At 42.8% G+C, this 21,574-nt stretch overlaps 1 protein-coding gene across 4 annotated transcripts; it reads right to left on the bottom strand.

Moving 5' to 3' along the window:
- Positions 1–19,832, bottom strand: CDK11A (cyclin dependent kinase 11A). 4 transcript variants are annotated; one of them, XM_019541307.1, is made up of 20 exons: positions 19,757–19,832; positions 19,001–19,125; positions 18,486–18,601; positions 18,041–18,165; positions 17,289–17,427; positions 16,283–16,413; positions 15,066–15,188; positions 14,371–14,466; positions 14,128–14,256; positions 12,894–12,959; positions 11,757–11,932; positions 10,849–10,939; positions 7,809–7,930; positions 7,337–7,442; positions 5,814–5,935; positions 5,183–5,290; positions 3,680–3,796; positions 3,284–3,432; positions 1,925–2,114; positions 1–875 (listed from the first exon to the last, which is right to left on the bottom strand). In XM_019541307.1, the coding sequence occupies exons 2-20, from the start codon at positions 19,109–19,111 to the stop codon at positions 783–785; spliced, it is 2,310 nt and encodes a 769-aa protein (XP_019396852.1). In that variant the 5' UTR covers positions 19,112–19,125; positions 19,757–19,832; the 3' UTR covers positions 1–782. The 4 variants fall into 4 exon arrangements, with proteins under 4 accessions (XP_019396852.1, XP_019396854.1, XP_019396853.1 ...); XM_019541309.1 differs by having other exon boundaries at positions 11,757–11,926; positions 19,757–19,831; XM_019541308.1 differs by lacking the exon at positions 19,757–19,832 and adding an exon at positions 19,324–19,734.
- Positions 19,833–21,574: the final 1,742 nt, after the last annotated feature.

The raw sequence follows: 21,574 nt of genomic DNA, 5'->3' as shown, positions 1-21,574 counted from the left end.
TTTAAGATTCTTGATTTATAAAACAATAGTGCAATTTTAGCTTTGCACAACCACTGTAAATATATACATATGAGAGGTCAAACAGTGAAGTAGTCAATCCACTAGAAACCATATGGAGGTATCAGTGCACTCAGTCATCAATGAGCATTAAGCATAACATAACTTAGCTCTCTCCAAGGCACAGAACTGGAAAGAAACCTCAGAAATGTGTTTAGGGTTTCCTGCCCAAATAAATAACTATGTTCACACACAATCATCTTTATAGAAGAGCCCATCTACCAGTGCAGCTGACATGCCTCAGTTTGAGAGACAGAAAATACTTCTGCAAAGGTTCCTCTCTAGAAGCCCGTGCCACTGACATCCAAGTCTGCTCCAGGTGAAGAAACAAAATCCTTCACACTATTAAACAAAAATGAGATTTAATTCTACAAATTTACAAGCCAAAAATTTTTAAAAAATTAAAAAACAAACCAAAAAAAAAGTCCCAAGATTGTAAAGTTTTCCTTTGTGAATTTTTGTAACGATCCTTGGGCTTTTCAGAATGCTTCCAGTCCTCTGAATGGAACACAGGAGTTATATTCCACGCTCAGCAAGCGCCTTCTAACCAGTGACGACAACTGGAGGTTTCTGTGAAAAGCATCGTGCCTTTCCAACATGAAGAACAGAACTGGCACACTCAGCTATCTACTCCCAGTAGTGACGTGGTTGAAGTCAAAAGCGCTCAATCTCTGCCTCAGTATCTCTCGCTCTTTTTTTTTTTTTTTAATCTCTTTGCACTAATTTTAGAACTTGAGGCTGAAGCCAGGGCCTGCTGCCGACGCTCCTTGATTTGTGGTAGTCAAGTGAAAGCCTGTATCCTTCAGATCATCGTCACCCTGTGAAAAATCAACATGCAAGTCAGGTGTTTTGTTGTGTGCATTTGGGTAAGGGTCAGAGTGTAACACTACAGTAAGAGCAGAGCAACCAACGTATTCACAAGAATGAGGGAAATGCAGTGTTCCATTTAATGCCTCCAAGCTGGGCTCTAGCTAAGGTTATATTCATGGCCTTTAATCATTAGTACCCCAGGACTTTATTTCCAAAAAGACCTCAACAGGTTTCCTTATTTTGTACCCCTATACTTGAGTGCCTGTTTTTGTAAACGCTACCTGCTTGGCACCAAATCAGATCAAGTCTGGACACCCACCATTGAGTTCTGCATGGTCATGCACATTTAGAAGTGACCTCCACTACATAATTACCTTGGGTACAACAGATAAATCACACTGTCTAACATATGCTGGATTGGGGAATAGAAACAAGGAGGTGGAAGTGAATAGGGAAACTGAGAAATAATGGATAGAACTTTGCAGGGAATCTAAATGACTACAGCTTCTCCAGAGTTAGCGAACAAGGAAGCAGAGAGTCCAGCAATGTTAAGAGCCTCCCCACCCAAAAGCTTTTTCTAATGATTTGTCTTTCCAGACTTCGGAGGAAACAGAGAAGCTTTCCTCTGCCTCCAACTGCCTCCCACTTGCCAGACTGGGGATTTCAGTTTTCATTTTAAGAGACAGGTCTCAACACTGGAAGCCAGGTTTACTCCAAAGGGAAGAGCAACCTGAACTATGCTTGAAGAGGGGTCTGCTCCCTCTCAGATCTTACTGTCAAGATAGCGATTCTGCTGCTTGTGCAATGGCAAACAGAAACCAACAGACCAATATCTGCAAAGCCCTTATTCTTACATGTACAGTAGAAACAGGGAGTGTCTAACACTTCTCTCATACACTCTACAGGAGCCTTGCACTTGCTAGTAAATCTAATGATTCCTGGCCCAATTATGCTGATGCAGTATAGTCTACCAGCCTTCCCAAAACTAGTAGTCGGAGATAAGAAAGGAGTCTGAGAGCCTATATTAACTGATTTTGTACTGAGTCATAAAACCTACCAACTGACTATATCCAAGGCCTCCCTCTGGTGGCCGTGGGCTTGTACCACGTTTCACTCTTTGTTGTTCACTTTTTGCTGGCCATGTTGGAAACATGGCCGGTTCAATGGGGAGGGGAGTCTCTCGGAAATACTCGTGCTTCAAGCCATCCTCGGCTGTGATTCTTCTGCCTGGATAGTAGGTCAAGAACCTGAAAATTGGTCAAGGCAAAGGAATGTGATGGAAAAAAGCAGAAGAGGGGGAACAATTAGCTCAAAGGAAAAATCTAGTCAGATTTCTCATTTCTAAAACTCCTTTTTTGTAACAAAAGATTATTTTAAAGTTTAAAGACTCTCTTATAAAATCAGCCAGCTAAGCCTCATTTTTCAGGAGCACTAGCACGCAGAGATATATGCCATCTCACTAACGGTGCTCCATAGATTAGTTAATTGAGTTGCAAAGCATCAGACACCTAAGAATGAATGAGTCCCCAGATACAACTCCAAAAGGAACCAAAACAGCTCAGCTGATGCAGTTTTAAAATGCTACTTTACTCTCAAGAAGAGATCAGGTCTCAGGCAATGCTGTGTAATGTGAATGAAGCCAGTTATTTAATGTATGAAGGACATGCATCTGCTCTAACAACTGAAACCCAGCTCTATTTGGCTTGTATCCTATAATCACATTCTTTATAGAAACATGCTCAGAAAAGATTTGGAGAGCTTTGGAGATTCAGGCAGTCCTTGCTCAGCACTGCAGGGAGCTGGACCTGGACTCCATGCCAGTATGTAGGCGTGGGTGGGGGATGCTGGAGGAGGGGGGAGGGGACCATGGGGGGGGACCCCCACCAGGCCCCATCCCCTGCCTGCTCCCCGAGCCCCTCCCGAGTGCCCCCGAACCCCTGCCCGACTCCCAGTCCCGTCAACGGCTGCCCAGCATGGCCCCATCTCTCTATTTTTTTTTTTTTTTAAAGCCCCACACACACCAGCTGCTGCAGCAGCCTTTGGGACTTCTGGGGGCTCATGGCAGACCCAAACACTCAGCATGGGGCAGCAGAGATCACCTCTGGCCCCCCCCAGGTGCCAAGCTTTAAAAAAAAAAGGGCCAAGACATTGGGACTGAGCGGAACAGCCACTGACAGGGCTGAGAATAGACAGAAGATGGGGCCTTTTTGATTAGGAGATTCAGCCAAACTGATTTGGGACAGTGATTCAAATCACCAAATCAAATCACTGTCCCCCAAAATTGGCCAAATCCGAATCGAATACTAGCCACTTTACACAGGCCTAACAAGCAAGTAAAGCCTAGCTGTAAATAATTCCACACAGCTTTTGCAGCACACATTTGCTTTTCCCAGTTCTGCAGGTAGCTTGTACTTACTTGTTCATGAGATCAAAGCCTTGGTCAGACAGCAGTGCCCCAAACCTTTTGCGCAAGTTGTTAAAGGGATACTCCGTGAATGTCATCTTTTTTACAGCAGGCAGCTCATTATACCCAGGCCAGATTTTTTCACTGGGGGTACCTAGTTCCTGGGAAGAAAAATACAGAACAACCCACCTCCATAATGCACCTTTCTTGCTCATTTAGCATTACACAGATGCATGATGCATACAAAATAAAAGCACAAACACATCAACCATATGGCTTCTGCGATTCAGCAAATGCAAAATGGCTCAGCTGAGGTTTTAACAAATACTTTTCCTGTGCAACTCTTATTCCCCTTTCAGTCCCACCTATAAAAATCATCAGTTACTCCCAAAGTATAAAGCGCATTACCTTGAATACTTTGTTAATCTGGTCAATTTCTGACTTTCCTGGAAACAGTGGTTTCTGAGTCAATAGTTCTCCAAATATACAACCTACTGACCACATGTCTATTGCAGTGGAATACTCCTGAAAGGAAAAGGAGATATTTTACAGAGTGGTCTGTTTTCTAAAATAATCTATTCCAATAGTCAACTCAAAGAATGTTAATTAGCTAACTACTTAAAATGAAGCACACTGTGAAACAATCTCAATGCACTTTGTACACATCAGTGTATGTTCTGCAGTAAAGGTTACTGCGGATGGTAAAAAAGAGCATGTTCATCCACACAAATACCACAGCCTGAAAACGTAACACTCACCAAAATACCACCCAGTTCATTCACCTCTTAAGAACACCACTATTGTCACAATTAGCAAGCAGCACGCCCGGGGGGGGGGGGGGGGGGATCTAGCTGCTACCTCTCCTACACCAGCACCATGCTCTTTGGCTCCTTTGCCCCTGCATAGTCTTGGATTAGGGTCAAACACCAGATGTCCACAACACAACCCTTCTCAGCATAACCTGCTTTTTCACTTGGAAGAGCCTCCCATAGTCCACAGATTCTGTTGGCTCAAGATCTGTGAAGGTCTGGGTCCTGAGCAAAGGTGCTCTCTTACTTCTGAAATTCTTGCACGTTTTCCCCAATCCACAATTTTCCAACTAGAATACTAATTGGGAACGTACCCTAGTCTCTTCCAGGTTTACAACAGGGATCAGCAATGGACACTGCAATAGAAGTATTGCGAGTACTTTGCTGGGCAATCTGAAGCCTTCAAATACAATATTTTCTTGCATCCTACACAAAGCTCTCTCCCAAAAAACAGCCCCCCCCCCCCAATTTTGGGTGCATGTCTTATGTAGGGAAGCTGATTTTTCTGCCCAGAATAGAAGCACCTCACTTTGATTCTCACTCCAAAACCAACCGTCCAGCAACAACAGTAGCATTTATTTTGGGGCAGCTGAGGGAGTCAATTGACTTAACGGCTCATTGTTTTACATTCCACAGATGTTAACAATCATCTCTCCTTTTTAATTGTCTTGATGTTCCGGTAACCAATTTGACTTTTTTTTTTTTTGTTGTTGTTGTCTGCTGCCTACTCCTGGTCTCTCCTGCTATTTCACAGTCTCACCAAACTTTTAGCTCAGTGCTTGCTCTATGCAACTCTGGAAAAATCCTCTTTCTTCATTCTGCCATCCCCAAAAGGTGCATATTTTATTTTAGGGTGCATTATACATGAGAAAATATGGTATTATAGGCAATTTCCAAAGCCCCACATCCAAAACCTGCAAGTTAGTTCCCTGTATGGCAGTGAAGATCACTACTAATATTTAAACAGCAAGACCTTGGTGGTTCTCTCCAATTAAGATTCTGAAGGAGAAAAATTAAATCCACCCACCAACCTGCGCTCCCCAGTGCCCTGAAAACTTTTTAGCTCCTGGAAAGCCACACCGAAGGACAAGATGAGGCATACCTTGGCTCCAAGTAATAACTCTGGTGCCCGGTACCATAGTGTCACAACTACAGGTGTGTAAGGCTTCAGAGGGGATCCATACTCTCGAGCCAATCCAAAATCCCCAACCTGGATAAAGATAAATTATACATGTGACTAATAACTCCCATCATCTCCTGTGCCAGTGTGCACTCTGCAGTCATTATCCCCAAAGCTCACATGCTGAAAAATAGCCACGATTACAAGAAGCACACACCATGAAGAAGTGATTTATGATGACCTTGCAAAGCTTTGGTTGCTTGCTGTCTGAAGGGAGGGATTTTTGACTGGTAAGCCAAATATTATCTGTTCTTATACTATGATCATTATATAGTCAACTCTCCCTGGGCCAGAAATTTCCTGGGTTTTTACCCCTTGCCATGCAGAGAATGACTAAATGAGACCATGTAAGCATTAGCAAAGTTTGGGATGGTATAAAGAGTTCATCCATACTGAATGGAACAGAAAGTTTTCTTCCGTGTTACAGCTGCTCTCTCGCAGACAGGAGTGCAACATACTATCCAAATATCACTGGCATTAATGCAGCAAAAGACCGAAGTACACAGTGCCTTTTCAGGCAAAAAAGACTATCAAACTCACTCTGTATTCTTACTTTTAAAATGCCTGAATGACTGAGCAGTAGATTGGAGGTTTTCAAGTCTCGATGAAGTATCCAGTTATCATGAAGATGCTTCACTCCACGCAATAACTGAATCATCAAGGTTTTCACTTCACCTGGAAGGACAAAACAGGGAGCCCAGTGGCAAAAGATGGGATCCATTACTAACATTATTTTTATTTTAAAAAAAAAGCTGCATATAAGACACACACACAGATAAATGTAGTTTGTATTTCACTAATAAAGAAAGAACCACCAGGATTTAGTGAACACAACCCAGGCCTTTTATTAGTATGGGCCAAATTCTGATTCCAATGAAATCACGCAGAACAAGACACCAGATTTGGTTCTAGCGTTTTAACACAAGACTGTGAAATAAATGTATTAGGCAAAATTTTTAGCAAAAGCCATGCAGAAGAAGAATTTATTATGATGCATGGATGATTGCCATATAAATCTGATTATACCAATGCCATATGAATCTGACTATACCAATGCAAGACTAAGAAATAGCTTGTCACATGAACAGAACCGTTTTGCAAAGCCATCTGAGGAAGCTCACACAGCATCACATTCCGACAGGAGGAAGGTGGTGCTGTCCAGGCACAACCTGTTAAATCCCCTAATTTTTCATTTATTCAGGGAATCATCTTATTATATCAAATCAAGAGAACAACGTCCTGGAATGCCTACTGCCTGGCTCTCCACAAGACAAATAATTTTGAAAAAATAAAGAAGAATGTGAGTCAGCTGAACTTCCAATGAGTCAATCAAGGAAAAAGTTCCCCTTCAACCACCACAGAACAGGTTGAAGACAGCCAGGAGCTACAGCCAAAGCCCCACACACTGGGGCAGAAGCCATCTAGCTGAAGCTTCACCCCCTGTCGGAGTGGCACAGCCAAGGCAGGAGCAGGAGCTGCAGCTGCAGGCGAGGGGAACAGATCCTAGCCAGTTCATGCAGCTTCTAGTGGGGCTGTTTCTGGTACAGTTGCAGCCAGCTGGGTGCTGCTCTGTTCCCCTTGCCTCCAGCAGCAGCTCCTGCTCCTGCCCCTGCTGCACCACTTCAGGCAGTCTGGAGGGAAGGGAGGAAGCTTCAGCTGGGTGGCTCCCACTAGAGGTGAAGGGAGCAGAGCAGCATGGGAATGCTGATCTGGGCCTGGGCTGTCAGGCCTGGGCTGTCCTGGAGGCAGCAAGTGGGGCTCAGCCCCATGTGGAGCACTGTGGGGGCAGCCATGGGCCAGATCCAGTCAGTTAGCGGGCTGTATTTTGTCCACCCCTGCATTATATTCTTCGATTTTACAGCAATGATAATTAAGACAAAAATCTAAATGGAGAGGTTCAATAAATACAAAAATGAAAGTCCTTCTTGTGAAGGAGCCCCCAGAAAGATCAAGCTCAATGGTACCCATTACACGCTAAGCTATTAGGATATTAGCTACTGATGCACTACAGCATTAGGCTCAGAGACATTACTACTAATGCACTAGCAATTCACAGGAGGCTAGGAAATCCATTACCTGGTAAAAATGGCTGTTTCATGGTTTCCATCAGACTCTTGAGGTCATGCTCTACATAGTTCATTACAATATAGATTTTATCCATATTGCTGCCCACAACAATTTCCTAAAAACCGAAACAAAAATAATCTGAAGTTTAGAAAGCAAAGTAATGGCTTTTGGCAATGCATTAACAAGTAAATAAAAGGAATATTTAAAAAAATATCACATAAGAGTTATGACACATAAGCACTCAAGACTATTCCTTACAGAGTAAAAAGTCCTTAGTTGGAAAAAAAGAAACAAAACCCCCAAAACTCTAGTAAAGAACAGCTGTTTGGTTTTACAAATGTTACCAGCAGCACATAGAAAAAAAATCATTACTGAGCAAACATTGCATTTCAACTGAATCATTATAGGGCATCTTAAGCAGCAAAGAATAATACTTCAAGAATAAAAATCAATGCTAAAATAAAGGTTTTAGAGGCCTTACTCTGACAGTGACAATATTTGGATGCTGCGCTTTCAGAATGGTGTTGATTTCTCTTAGAGAAGTAATGGGAAAGCCTTCTTTTTCCTTTTCCATTTTCAGCCGCTTCAGAGCCACAATTTCATCTACAAGGAAAAACAGAATTAGCTTAACTGCAGAATCGAAGCGAAACAGATAATAAAATACTTGTTAAGACAGGACTCTCCACTGTAGGTCACAGTTTTCAATTATATCAATGGAAGCCATTACACATGTTTTAAATATTATGCAGTTGGGATTAGATTGACATAAGCATAGTAAAATGATTTGTTAAATTCAGACAATAAAATCCAAAGAAATTTCTCTCTCACATTAACTTCTAAGACTGTTGATTAATGCTTTTAAAATATTGCCATAAATCCCAATGGGAAGATTAAACAAAAAACAGTATTGTGCTTTGTCTCAAGAAACAAAATACTGACCACTATCTTTGCTAGAAAATAGCCTGGCTGAAGGGAAAAATGCAATGAGTTTAATTCACTCCTATGCAAAGTCCTGTCATAAAGCTTATGTGCTGCTTAAAGCTTCAAAATTGGAATATTTGTACTGTAATATTCATAGTGCTTTGGGGGCCCATTATAGAAGCATAATAAAAAGACAGCCCCTCCGCCAGAGAATGCAGCATGTAAATATAGGGCTTAAGTGAGCAATGGGCCTTGTACTGGCTTATGCAAATCAATTAATTGTGTACAAAGGCAAAAATCATTTAAAATGTGAACCATTAGACCATATAATGCTCCTGTTTACTATACATCAATTACAGCTATCCAAGGTCCCCTGAGTCCACAGTGGCATGGCTGTATCAAAACCAGGTATGGATGAGAGAACAGCCAGTCTATCGCAGCTCTTGCTGTTCCAGAGCACAGCATTAATTAGGCTAGAGGGGAAGTGGCCCCAGTAGCGTAACAGCACAAAGAATGACTGTAAAGAGACCATGGCTCCACCCTGGGCCTTCCATTCTCTAGAGCATTGCAAATGCTTAAAAAAAGGCAAGATTCCTATAAGGTTGGCACTACCCCAAAACTGGAGATGGAGGAGCTGAGAATTTCAAATGACAGAGCTGGCAATACCCAGAATTCCTGTCTCCCAGTTGCCTACTTTAAATATAGGAGCATGCTTTCTCTGCCTAGTGCACAGAACTCAGAGAACAAGAAGCCATTTTCACCATCTGTCAGTTGGTGGTTTGAAATGCTGCGTATTTTTTTAATTCATAAAGCTGCATTTCCTGCTGGAAACAGCCTGCTTGCAGGAAAGCGATACATCATTTTTGACAGCAGCAATGAGGAGAATCAATATCAGAGGTGATAAACATTCAGCATCCAGCTGTTTATAGACTGCAGGGGAGAAGTGATCCAGCTGATTCATCACATACTCTGTCAAAATGTTCGACTAAGTCCAGCTTCCACTCGATAAGCCACTTCAAAACTAGGAGGATGCAAATTACTTCCCATTTGACTCCTTCACTACTGGTAACAAATAATCACTTTTCTCCAAAATAGATGTCACCAGAAGTTAAAACACCTAATTTATTTTTAGATATAGATATAAATGGCTTGTAAGTTTTCAAATATATGACAGCTGCTGTGGGAAGCATTTTTCAGCATGCAAGTTTTTGAACCACTGAGAAAACTAAGTCCAGTTTTGTTTGCACAGGAATGACAGGTGAACTGCAAAGCAAACAGTAAGTGAACTAAACATCTATTTTTCTACAGACCCTGTCCACAGCTTATATTAAAGACTAAATCATCCCCCAAATTTGCAGTGACACCTACTGGTAGATCTACAATCAATCAATTGTAGGATCCCCCAGCTATCTTCACTATTTTAATTTCTAGCTGAGAGAAACTAGACTGTCTTGCTAATGTCTACATACATGACTGAACCCAACACAAGATGCTGCCTTTAAGCAAGTATCTTGGAAAATACACACCATGCTGAGGGGCAAATGGATTGTTCGTGAAAAACAGCAACAACAAATAACGGTATTTTAGACGTATTTTCTGTTCTTGTAAATGGGGATTTTGGAAAGTGATTCACATGTAGTGCATAGCCTTCAACTGGTAAATATCATCAAAGCATTTGATTATCATGGAGCATTTACTTATACCCTTCTCCCTGATCCTCAGATCAGTAAGCTTGATACAGCAGGGAAAAGTTGACCTTGTAGCACAAAAACACTCAAGGCTGAGCACCAAGAAATCTGAGTTATGTTGCCAGCTCTGCCAGACTTCCCATTACATTCCTTATCAAATTACAGGAGGCTTCATTCTCTCAGGTCTGTACAGCAATGGAATGGAAGATGCTACAGAAATGCAAAGCATTGCTGCATTAAATCTAAACTTTAACCTTAATCTCGTACATGCATGGCACAAGATAATTATTCGTTATAGGAAACTAGTTAGCAGTTCCCTCATTGGAAAACTTTGTGATAAGGGATTATCAGATTTCAGAATAACTAACTGGTCAATGTCACTACAATCAAAAGCCCTGAATGTGATAACCCAATTTTAGATTCCCTATGGTTTAAAAGCTTCCAACAATGGGCACCTCTTCTGTGTACAATCACCCAATCCACAAACACCACTAGATCACATATCTATATCATTGCCAACTTTAAAGTGTCCATTATACTAGTGTAATTTCACATTAATGCCCATAATTAACATCCTTTTAAGAAATTTTCCAGAAAGATTTCAGCCCCCTCAGTACCTGGTAGGAAAAAGAACAACAGGATTGTTTTGGGTGCAAAAAAATTAGAGAATAATTTGTAGTTTTAAGCAAAGCCATCTGTTTTTCAAATTATAGGTCCCCAAAACATACCTAGCCCCATAATCAAGAAGAGCTGTAGCCTCAGACAGGTAAGGACTTAAACTCTGCTTATGGTTGATAACATTTCACCCCTTTAATGATTATACTAAGTGTTGTGAAAACACTAACTAGCTTGCACTTTCTGAAACACCATTTTATTACTGTTATAAACTGGCACAGCTGCACTTATACCAACCAGTTTTTTTGTCTTTTGCTCTGTACACCACACCATATGTTCCCTCTTCAATCCTGTTCAAACACTGAAATTCCTCCACACTACGACATCCCTGGGAAAACAGACAGATTAACAGCAAGTTACTACTCTAAGATTGGCTTTTTTTTTTTTTCCCCAAGACACAAAACACGGTACAGTGCACACATCATGGTTACAGTTATCCTAGAAGAGTCTAAAATACAGTTATGTCCAAGAAAACTATACTGAATTCCAAAGCACATTTGCTCAATAACCCAAGACAGTGTCTATTCAGGAACAGCGCTACAGGGGAATAGGTTACCTACTTCACCTCAATTATTCTTGAGCCTCATTCATTTCTACAGAAGATGAAAAGAAGTTTTCGATCTTAGTAGCAGAGGAACTGTCTCAGCACCTTAAGTCAATAACTCTCCTGTACAGCACTAAGCAGAATACATATCCCCTGAACATAAGCCACCAACAGCTAAGAGGTAGGATTACACAGGTCATGACTGTCTAGTTGCTGCCTCAGGTTAACATGACAACGGCAGACTCTATATAAAATGAACACTTTGCTTTCTTGTGTAGGTATGTAAGCACAACTCACTGTGTTTCTATTTTGATTAAAATGTGTGTATATGATATGCATGAACAAGTACACATTTTAAAATTCTTAAAGTGACTATTTAATTGATGGAATACACCTCAGACACTGAAGGGGTCACATAACTACAATATACTTCTGGCTTTACCTTGGTGTGGTTTATGCTTACAGTGTAAGCAGCTGAGTGGGTATGAAGTCATATTTTACATCCCAGATACTAGCAGCACTTGTTTGCCATCAGTGACACTGGCCAATTTAATCCCATCAGCCTAAGACATTCAGGAACAGCTGCAAATGGACCCTCTACCTGGAGTGCAGGAAGGTACTTGGGCAACTCTTGCTTTAGCTCAATGGGAGATGAAGCTGGAGAATCTGGGACATAATCTCCCTCTGTCATGGCATTGGAATGTGGAGTGCCCTCTCCGACTTCCTCCTCTTCTCCTTCACTCCCTGCTGAATCTCGGTCAAACCTTGACTCTGTAACTTTAAAAGTTAGAATCAGTTGTGGAAACCAACAGCTGCTGGCACAGCAATGGCAAAACTCCACCGTCAACCCTGTGTACACACATTCAAAGAATCTGGAAGAATTCTGCCATGTTTTTCTCCTGGTAGTAACACTTAACCAGAGCAGTGTGTACAGACATTCAAATGCTGATGCTCTGAAGAGTAGAGAGGTTGCAGTGATGACACTGTGCAGCCAGGTCTTTGGGGGACACACATCATGGTGTGCTCTGTAGGCTCCCCTAGTCTGCCTGAAGACAGATGTCAGCAGCACACAGGGCAGCCTGACTAGCTGACCCAGACTGCCTACGGTCAGCCTGAGTTTCCCTGTACCACAATGCAAAGATTGTGAAGGGGACTTGTTCTGCTCCCTGCTGAAGCCACAGAGTCTAGCAAGCAACACACAATCGCCGTCTTCCCTACGACGAGCTGTCAGGCTGCCTTTGGGGAGGGGGGGGCAGCAGGGGATGGGAAATCCTTAAGGACTATGTTCTCTTCTGAGAGAAGCTGCCCAGCATGAACAGACATTCACTCTTCCAAGAGAAACTCTCCTGAGAGTGATTTAACCTTGGCTGTTCCCAGGCTCTCTCGTGGAGTGGCCATTTTTACTCTGGGAGAAAAAGCCTGAATATTTGTACACTTGTTTCTCCTGTAAGAGCAGCAACTCTCCCAGGAGAAACCGAATGTCTATATGAGCCCTATATTATTTAAAAAATAATTAAAAGCCAGAGTCTTTTAATGCACACCATACCATGTCATGAACCAGGCCTCCAAAATGATTATCTCCTTCCCCATAGAATTTACACACACACGAATTCATACCATAATAGGCTAGAACATCAAACCATTTTTGTGTTCCAAGTAGTGCATTAAAATTAATTGATCGTGAAACAGAAGAGAAAGAAAATAATTGCTGCAGCCAAAATCCAGGTTTGCATCGTACCAACTGGAATGTGGTTTCCATTCTCCCTTTCTTCCTCTTCGCTCATTTCTTCTTCGCTCACCTCTTCTGGAAAACAGAACAAGGCACAGCAAAATAAGCATTGTTTCAGCTTGGAGTTGCTGAATCTTGCAAGCTGGCAAGGCCGCTTCTAATGAATTTTAGATCCTGCTCCACATGGTCTGTTAATAATCTATCACCTTTATTTCATTTGGAAAATAGCATCTTTACACAGAAGCACCATACTGAAGAGGCTTAAAACTGAAGACGAGAGAGGGAAGACATATCTTCAGTTGCTATTTCTGTTCTCGTACATCAATTTTACATTATGCATTTATAACATGACGTTAAAATAATATTAAGATCTCTCTTAACTTGATGGTTGGGAAAAGCATGGGGCACAGATTTTATGCACGATATTCATGCCTTGAAATTGAGAAATTTTGGAAACAAACACACAAGAAAATGAAAATATGATGGACTGCTTTACAGGTTTATTTACAGGGAAAGAAAACAATGCCATAACACAAAGAATTTATAGCTCTGTTATTAGCTGCAGTCAGATACTTTATATCACTAGAAAGAAGAAAGGTCCTCCAGTGATATCACTTAAGCTTAACAAAATTTGGATATTATTGGTGGCAAGAGCCAAATTTGGAAACGTCTTAAAAATTTTGGTGGTTACCTGTCATTGCTCTCAAAGAAAAATATCCAGCAGTCAGGCCCAGGCTGTTGTGATCAATTTTTAGTTTACTAAATTAATGACAAACAGAGCAATTATTAAACTTTTTGTGATTTATGTTTTTTTGCATTAGCTCCAATTGCTATTTTTATTGGCCTAAAAATTAAAACCTAACAAAATTTAAAAAAAAAAAAAATCAGAAAAACTAGAGCTGGCGAAACTGTCTGCAGTCCATTTCTCAACTAGTGCAGAATTTTCCCTTATAATATTTTCTACTTCCCCAGTTTTAAGCTATCATTTGAACAATGAGTCTTCAACCAAAACCTCTCCCCAAAATGATCCAGTGAGGATTGTTAGGTTTAGGACTTGGATCGCCCCCATGCAGAAGGACTAGCATATTGTTTTGCACAGAATGTCCCACCCCCCTAGTTGTTCTGATCGTTTAGTTACCACTGTACCATAAACCAAGAGAAGAGGAATGTAGTCCAAGTAAAGCAACATGCAACCATAAGCACAAAGGATCAGGATTTCTGAATGGATCTGCTACTCTCTTACCAGCTGACTGTTCAGACACTTCCTCAGAATTGCTTCCAGTCTCCTCCTCCTCCTCTTCCTCTTCTCCTTCCTCTTCTGATTCTTCGCTAGTGGACTCCTCTTCCTCCTCTTCTGAATCAGATGCAGATTCTTTCAGGGGACAAGCAGAGGACATGTAAGTAACAAGGTGCACTCTCAAACAATCATCTTATACACAGGATTATGGTCTAGAATGAATTCTGCCCATTTCCACGGGAACAGCACCTGATGAAGATTCTGCTGAGCTCGTTTTTCTCTCGCTCTCACTGATGTCTTGCAAATCTGACAGGAGGTCTCTTTCTTCTGGTTTCTCCTCTTTTACTGTGAAACAGACAGAGTCATTACTGGAACATAGGATTTTTTTTTGCTTCTCCTCTTCCCTCACTCCTTCCATCCATCACAGTCAAAAGATTACAACACCGAGTTAAAGTTGCACACTATGAAAATTATGAATTGCAGTGACTCTGGATCAACCTAGAAAAGGCTTGAAATGAAGCGCCATTTTTAAGAAGTGAGCTAAAACACTCACAAGCCCCATCCAACAAATTGAGGGAAAGGCAACTTGCTAGTGAAGCCTAAGAATAAAGAATTATTTACATGCAATCTTGCAGACGCATCCTCCTAAGAGCAGTGTCCATCATGGGTCATCTCATTAGAGATGAGACTATTTCTGACTATTCACATATTATAGAACTGCCTGGTCACACCCGACGTTTGCAGGGTCTTTGATCAGTCTCCTGCTGGAGTTTCAGCTATGCAAACTCATTTGGACCATGAACATTGACTGTTAAAAAAAAAAAATGATTTAATTGCTCTACATAAGCCATAAATATTTTTAAAGCTAAAAACTGAACTGCTTTCCCCATTACTGGGCCTCTCTCATTACAGTACAAAGGCAAAGAGTCAAGTAGAACCACTACCTGGCTTCCTGCCATCTCCTTGCTCAAGCTTGTCTCTCTGCTGGCGTAGTGGGCTGCGACTCCAAGGTCTCATTTTTATTTTATCTCCATATTCTTCCCTCACTGTTCTATGGTGGGCAGAAACTATTAGAAACAACACAAAAAAAATCAAAGGCATTACATTTCTGCTGCCAATCCCAAACCTTGTCCTCTTTCAGGTCAGCCTGCTCTGTATATGAATGTTCTCCCCTAGAAAAAAAACAAACAAATAAAAAATACCTACCAGTACCCCTAAATAAAAAGAGACTGTGTTGCCACCTTGAGAAGCAGTGATGTCTAGCTGTGCCGTTTGGAAATGAAACATGGCAACAAAGGACAGAACATATTCTGGCCCGTGTACAGAGGCCCCCCACCTGCCTCTGCCACTTTAAGACAAACATCTGCAATAGCATATACGTTTCCAGGCACTCGTTACCAGAACGAAGCACACAAAGTGGGCAAGGTACAGAAACACGCCCCGCCCCCAAGAATGAAGGTCTAGAAAGGAGCAATTTGGGCAAACACCAAATACATTACAATTCGAGAAATCATAGGGGGAAAATGAATGACTCAGCGAGTGAGCTGTGTAAACATCCAGGATGAAGGGAATTATAGCACCTTCAAAAGGTAGAATGTGGCAAAGCAAAGTGGGGCTACACTTGTAAACAGAGACCAACAGTCTGAACAGTCTTCATTACAAAACAAGAGTCCAAGAAGGTAACCATGGCATCCAAGCCACTAACACACTCTAGAGTCATCCTCTGGTCCTAAGCACCAATCCAAACTGGTTTATCCTCTCTGTTAGTAATGCGTGACCTAAATGTATCATGCAAACGTTGCAAAATGATATGCTAACCGGAAACTATGAGGTCTCAGATAATTATGGTAATGAAATTCAATGAACTCCAACAAGTTACTTTATCTTGTGATAGGTAAAGGACAGGACATTCATTGAAAACTGACCAAGGGCCTGATTCATAACCAATAGCTCTGAGAGCCATGGTAATGAAGAGGTCATGCAAGCCTGAAAACATTGCTCTTTCCCACATAGGATTTTGTGACCTTGTTCATGACTGATGCAGGAGCCAAATTTTTAGAACCCCCTGGCAAGAGCACCTAACAGTTACTTATTCTCTCCAGCTGCCACAGCTGTTCCATTAGACAGCAAGCCACTAAACTGTTTACACTGAAGCAGGTACCTTCTCTTCTGGCTTCCCGGTCCTTGCGCCTTTCTTCTGCTCGCCTTTCCCGCTCTTTTTGCTCCCTCTGCTCTTTTTGCTGCTCTCTGATTTTCCTTTCCCGTTCCCGCTCAAGTTGCTCCAGACGATCCCTAGAAACATTACTTAGCCTTTATTATGTTATCAATGATTATAAACCAAAACGTCCAGATTTTGGTTTTCTTAATTCTGAACTCCTTGTTCCTGTTGCAGTAAGAGACTGTTAAGAGCTAATTTGATTTCAGTACCAACTAGCAACAAAATTACCGATACCGCTGTGTACTTGCCAATAGTATAAACAGCCCTTTACAAAAGGTAGACAGTAACTGTTAAAAACAGATTTGTTCTCTTCTGCCTCCATTTTGCCTAACCAGACAGATTGAGAGGACCATCTGCATGAAGCTTTTCATGCCATAGGAAGTTAAAAATAACATTAAACATTTCAACTTGTTGAGCTTGCTTAACAATTCCCTTCAAAGTCCACCATCCATTCTGTATTATGGACAAGCAGCTAGGCACAGCAACAAAGCCAGTTATTAGTTGCAACAAAGTCAGTTATAAATGTAGTTAAATACAGTTAAGAACACAGAAAAGCAACAACTGAGGCTACAGACAGATGCCACATTTAGAACCATTTTCTCCCAGGACAAAGTATGATTATTCAGGCATCGATGTTCACCGTCTTAGGACAAACCCTAAAAAGGTTTACAGGATAAGCAGCACTAACAGTTTGCCCCAAAGTACATCTGAACAGTTGTCCCAGGACTGCAATATTGAATCAATGGCAGCTAAGCAGTAGTGCATTCAGCTGCTCACTAAACCCTGATTGAAAAGGTAATGTATGTATATGCAAATCCTGGGATTTCCTGTTCTGAGATGAACACAGACACAATTTGTCTTAGGACAAATACGATGTTTGTTTCGAGCCTCACTAGATGGACGAGATTTTGTTTTGAATGGGGAAGGTAATTAAGGGCTCTGGTTTTACCTCTCTCTTCTGGAATGCTCCCTTGCCAATTCTCTCCTTTTCTGCCTTTCCCACTCCCGACGAGCCTTATCTTGCTCTTCTCGATGTCTCTTCCTACGTTCATGTTCACGGTCCTTTTCTTTCATCCTGGCATGCTTCCCTAGTGAAGATAATTAGCAGTAATAGATAGTTATTGCATGCGATATATTCCACATGCCTATTCTTAAAAAGGCAAAGAAATAAGGGAAGAGGCAGGAAAAAATGTGTCAATGTGTGTTGTGTCCCTGTCTTGCTACGTGTTGGTAAAATCCTGACCTGAATTTGTATCATAAGCATAATTAAAACTTATGAAAACCAGCCAGTATATTAACATTAACAATAAGTGTTCTCCGATGATGGGAAAAGCAAGATTGATTATTGTACGTTAACAACCAGCAAAAGCATACTGAGGTCTGTATAGGAAGGTACAATGCTCAATTCTGTGCTGACTAGTCAGTGGGAATTTCAACACTGACTCCAGAGACAGAACTGGACTCTAAACCCATCCTAGAACAGTTTCTCAGAAATCCAAACAAACCTCTTAAGTGAATTAAGCGCAACCCCAGTAGCAAAGGAATCTGATCTATATAAGTTACTGGGAAAAAATTACCAACCAATAATTACACACGTTTTTTGCCCCAAGTTACATCTTCAGGCACTTGCAACTAAGAGCCCAGATCTGTTCGACCCAAAAAGCTACTATAACAGAAGTTAAACAGCAATGACAATTCCACCTTCTGCTGAATGGCTCCGATGTCTCCGTTTCTCTTTCCTCTTTTCATCCTTCCTGTGATGGGTTTTTTCCTTCCGTGACATTTGCTGTGGTGGTTTTATCGCTAAGGAATCATCCTCCTCTCCTCTAAGATATAAAGAAGAATAAAATACAAGGAAGTGATGTCTATATATTTTGTCCCCCTTGTGAGAAGGAACACGTTTTCTATTTTATTCAGCTCACAACATTAATATATCATCTGAACACTTGAAACATGTTGCAACAATTCCCAAAGCGTCACAATCTCTTGTAAGGTATGGCACTTTCAGAGCTTAAGGGAACAGAAAGTGAGCCAACCTCAGTCACTCCAAGTCCATCTCACTAACCCAACAAGTGCAGCGCATTTTGACTTTCTTGCTTCCAAGGCAACATAAGCATCCCGAAACATCACCTCCCCCTACTCTTACCTATCTTCCATTGAATCTTCTCTCCTGTAGGGTGAATTCCTGATCGTTATCTCCATGCGGTGCTCTCTCAGCTCCCCCTCTTCCAGGGAGTCCCGCTTTGAATCCCGGTCATCAGACTATGGGAGGGGAAGAAGAGCGAAGGAAGGGTAAACACAAACTGCAGTCAGCTTCTCATAGCTATCTTCATTTTTTTTTTTTTTTTTTTAATTATTTGCTTAACTTCTCCTGTTCATCTCCCTCTGCCCTTATTCTACCACAACTCAACTAATGAATTACGTTGATTTCTTAGACAGACCTTTCCACAGCTCTGAAGCAGGGATAAAGATCTGGTCCTGTTCCCCATTACATTTTAACAAAGCACAGTATTGTGTTAACGCACAAGAGACAGTGCTAGAGAGGGAAGGTCACAGGAATGTCACCAACAGGTCTAAGAAGAAACTTTGTTCTATTAGAAAAACAAGAGGGGAAAGCTTAAACCTCACTGTAATTAGGATAACATTATGGAGATGGATTACATTTTTCATGCGTTTTATCTCTGCCTTCTCTTCTTGCTCCTTCCTTCGTTTCTTTTCTTGAAGAATTTCATCTAAAGTTTTCACTTTCCAAGAATCCTTTTCATCACCCATTTGAGTCAGGAAACCTGAAACAAGACTCCCCGTTAGCTGAGACAGGCAGACATCCATCCTTGAAATACACACGGTACTGCGGATTACAACACAGTTCAGGCAAGTTCTAAATCAACCTTCGAAACGCAATTAAACGTAACAACGCACGACAGGCACCCACTGACAGAAACAGGAAATCCACAGAGATCGATTCCAGCTGAACTCAAACAAACCCGTTTTCAGCCACAGATGCCAAGTCAGTGCCGGTTTAAAAGGCAATGGCAGCGCTGCTGGCGCGTCTCAACAACTGAAGTCTCCCTGAGGATGCGAGAGCACCCGCAGGTGCCAACTGTAAGCTCGGGGGACGTCTCCATCACTTGGGGTCAGTCCCCAGCACGGCTCCCGCTGCACCTCCTGCCTGGCGACGGCTGGAGCAGGGAGTGGGGCCAACAGCGGGGGAGGACAAGACTCAGCTAACGGCCCCTTCACCCCGCCGCGGGGCCGAGCAACGCGCCCTTGGGCAGACACAGGCGCCGCGCAACACGTGTCAGCGCCCAGCGCCAGGTCCCGGAGCCGAGACCCACGGAGCGGTCAGAGAACAAGCGGAGCCGGAGGGCCTCCCCCGCACGGGGGCTCCGCGGCCACCGCCTCGCCCCGCCCGCTTACCGCTCCCGGCGCCGCTACCCGCCGCTTCCGCCCGCTACCGGAGACTGAGCAGCGACGGCGCGCGGCAGACGCGTCACTTCCACCCCGCGGCGCGCTTCGATGACGCGCTGCGCTGGCCCCGCTCGCGCGCTGTCCCGGGAGCTGCTGCCCACGCGGGGAGGAGCCTGGCGGGCGCGGGCCCCGCCCCCCGCGAAGGGGTTAGCACCGGGGATCCCGGGTTTCTTTGATAAACAGCAATTCCCCAGTTTTCGGTTAAAAAAGTAATTAAAATGAAGCACCCGTAATAACATGGATGTAGCTATCTACGGGTATATATATAGCGAGAGAGAGAGAGATGTAGGGACAGATAGATACAGTGGTGTTTCATTTTGATCACAGAAAAATGTGGATTTGGGTTACATTTTTTTTTGGTACAGAACCAATATTATATTATTTTTTGTGCAGCACCAATATGTTAGCGTGGAGTCTCCGCAGGGATTCACCAATGGACGGACCAACGCTGCTCCTCCAAATTGCTACGGTAGCTAAGGGCCAGGCAGTTCCTAGAACACCTGGTCCCAGTGACGGGCCAAAATTAATTATTCAACCTTTTTATTAAAGGAGAAGGGATTTGACAAGCAAAGCAGCAAGCCCTGCATCCTTGCTGCGGTACTTTGGAAATCTGTGCATGCCCTGACATGTACAGCCCAGTTTCCTGCTTGTAAACATGCTGCCGGCTTGCTCAGAGCAGATCCACTAGACAGCTGCCTCCACTGGAGAGTACCCCACCCTGCAAAAGACTGTCAATAACATGTAAGCCGTGCAGTTCTCACCCATACCTTTAGCAGTGAGATTTGTAATTTGGGGTACAGCATCACCACAGGTTTTGTAAGTAATATCGAGGATTGCTTCCCTTATGTTCACCATGCAGTACGTTCCTTCCATCAAGCACCAGTATCTTATACCAGGAGGGATTTTACCAGTCATAAAATAAAACCCTGCCTCCCCCCCCCCCAGAGTTTCAAAAGGCTCAGCACTCCAAAATCCAGTGACCTACAGACAAATTAGAGGATTGGGCCAAAAAAATCTCATGAGGGTCAACAGGGACAAGTGCAATGTCCTGCATTTAGGATGGAACAATCCCATGCACTGGTACAGCCTGGGGACTGACTGGCTGGGCGGCACCTCTGCAAAAAAGGACCTGGGGGTGACAGTGGACAAAAAACTGAGTATGAGCCAGCAGTGTGCCCCTGTTGCCAAGAAGGCTAACAGCATACTGGGCTGCATTGGTAGGTAGTTGCCAGCAGGTCAAGGGAAGTGATTATTCCCCTCTATTCAGCACTGGTGAGGCCACATCTGGAGTCCTGTGTCCAGTTTTGGACACCCCCCCACCAAAAAAAAAAAAAAAAAAGAATGTGGACAAATTGGAGAGAGTCCAGTGGAGGACAACAAAAATGCAGGGGGCTGGGGGACATGACTTCCGAGGAAAGACTGAGGGAACTGGGTTTATTTATAGTCTACAGAAGAGGAGACTGAGAGAAGACTTAATATCAGGCTTCAGCTACCTGAAGGGGGCTTTGAAAGAGGATGGAGCTGGACTGTTCTCAGAGGTGGCAGCTGACAGTACAAGGAGCAATGGGCTCAAGTTGCAGCAAGGGAAGCTTAGGTCAGATATTAGGAAGAATTTTCTCACTAGGAGGCTAGTAAAACACTGGAACAAGTTACCCAGAGAGGTGGTGGAAGCTCCATCCTTGGGGGGGTTTAAAACCTGGCTAGACAAAGCCTTGGCTGGGATGATCCAGTTGGGGATGGTCCTCCTTTGAGCAGGGGGTTGGACTA

Source organism: Crocodylus porosus, unplaced genomic scaffold, assembly GCF_001723895.1.
Source record: "Crocodylus porosus isolate Cpor-Errol unplaced genomic scaffold, CroPor_comp1, whole genome shotgun sequence".
NCBI classification, from domain to species: Eukaryota; Metazoa; Chordata; order Crocodylia; family Crocodylidae; genus Crocodylus; species Crocodylus porosus.
The sequence above is the reverse complement of the archived record's forward strand: the minus strand, read 5'-3'. Positions and strand labels throughout refer to the sequence as shown.

Bases quoted from the DNA above. Each gene is read 5' to 3' on its own strand.
- CDK11A (XM_019541307.1), bottom strand. From the start codon at position 19,111: ATGGGTGATGAAAAGGATTCTTGGAAAGTGAAAACTTTAGATGAAATT. The intron at 3,433-3,679 runs GTAATGCGCTTT...TTTTCTTCCCAG, and splicing joins AGATTAACAAAGTATTCAAG to GAACTAGGTACCCCCAGTGA. The intron at 876-1,924 runs GTAGGTTTTATG...GATTTTTCACAG, and splicing joins GCCTTGGATATAGTCAGTTG to GGTGACGATGATCTGAAGGA.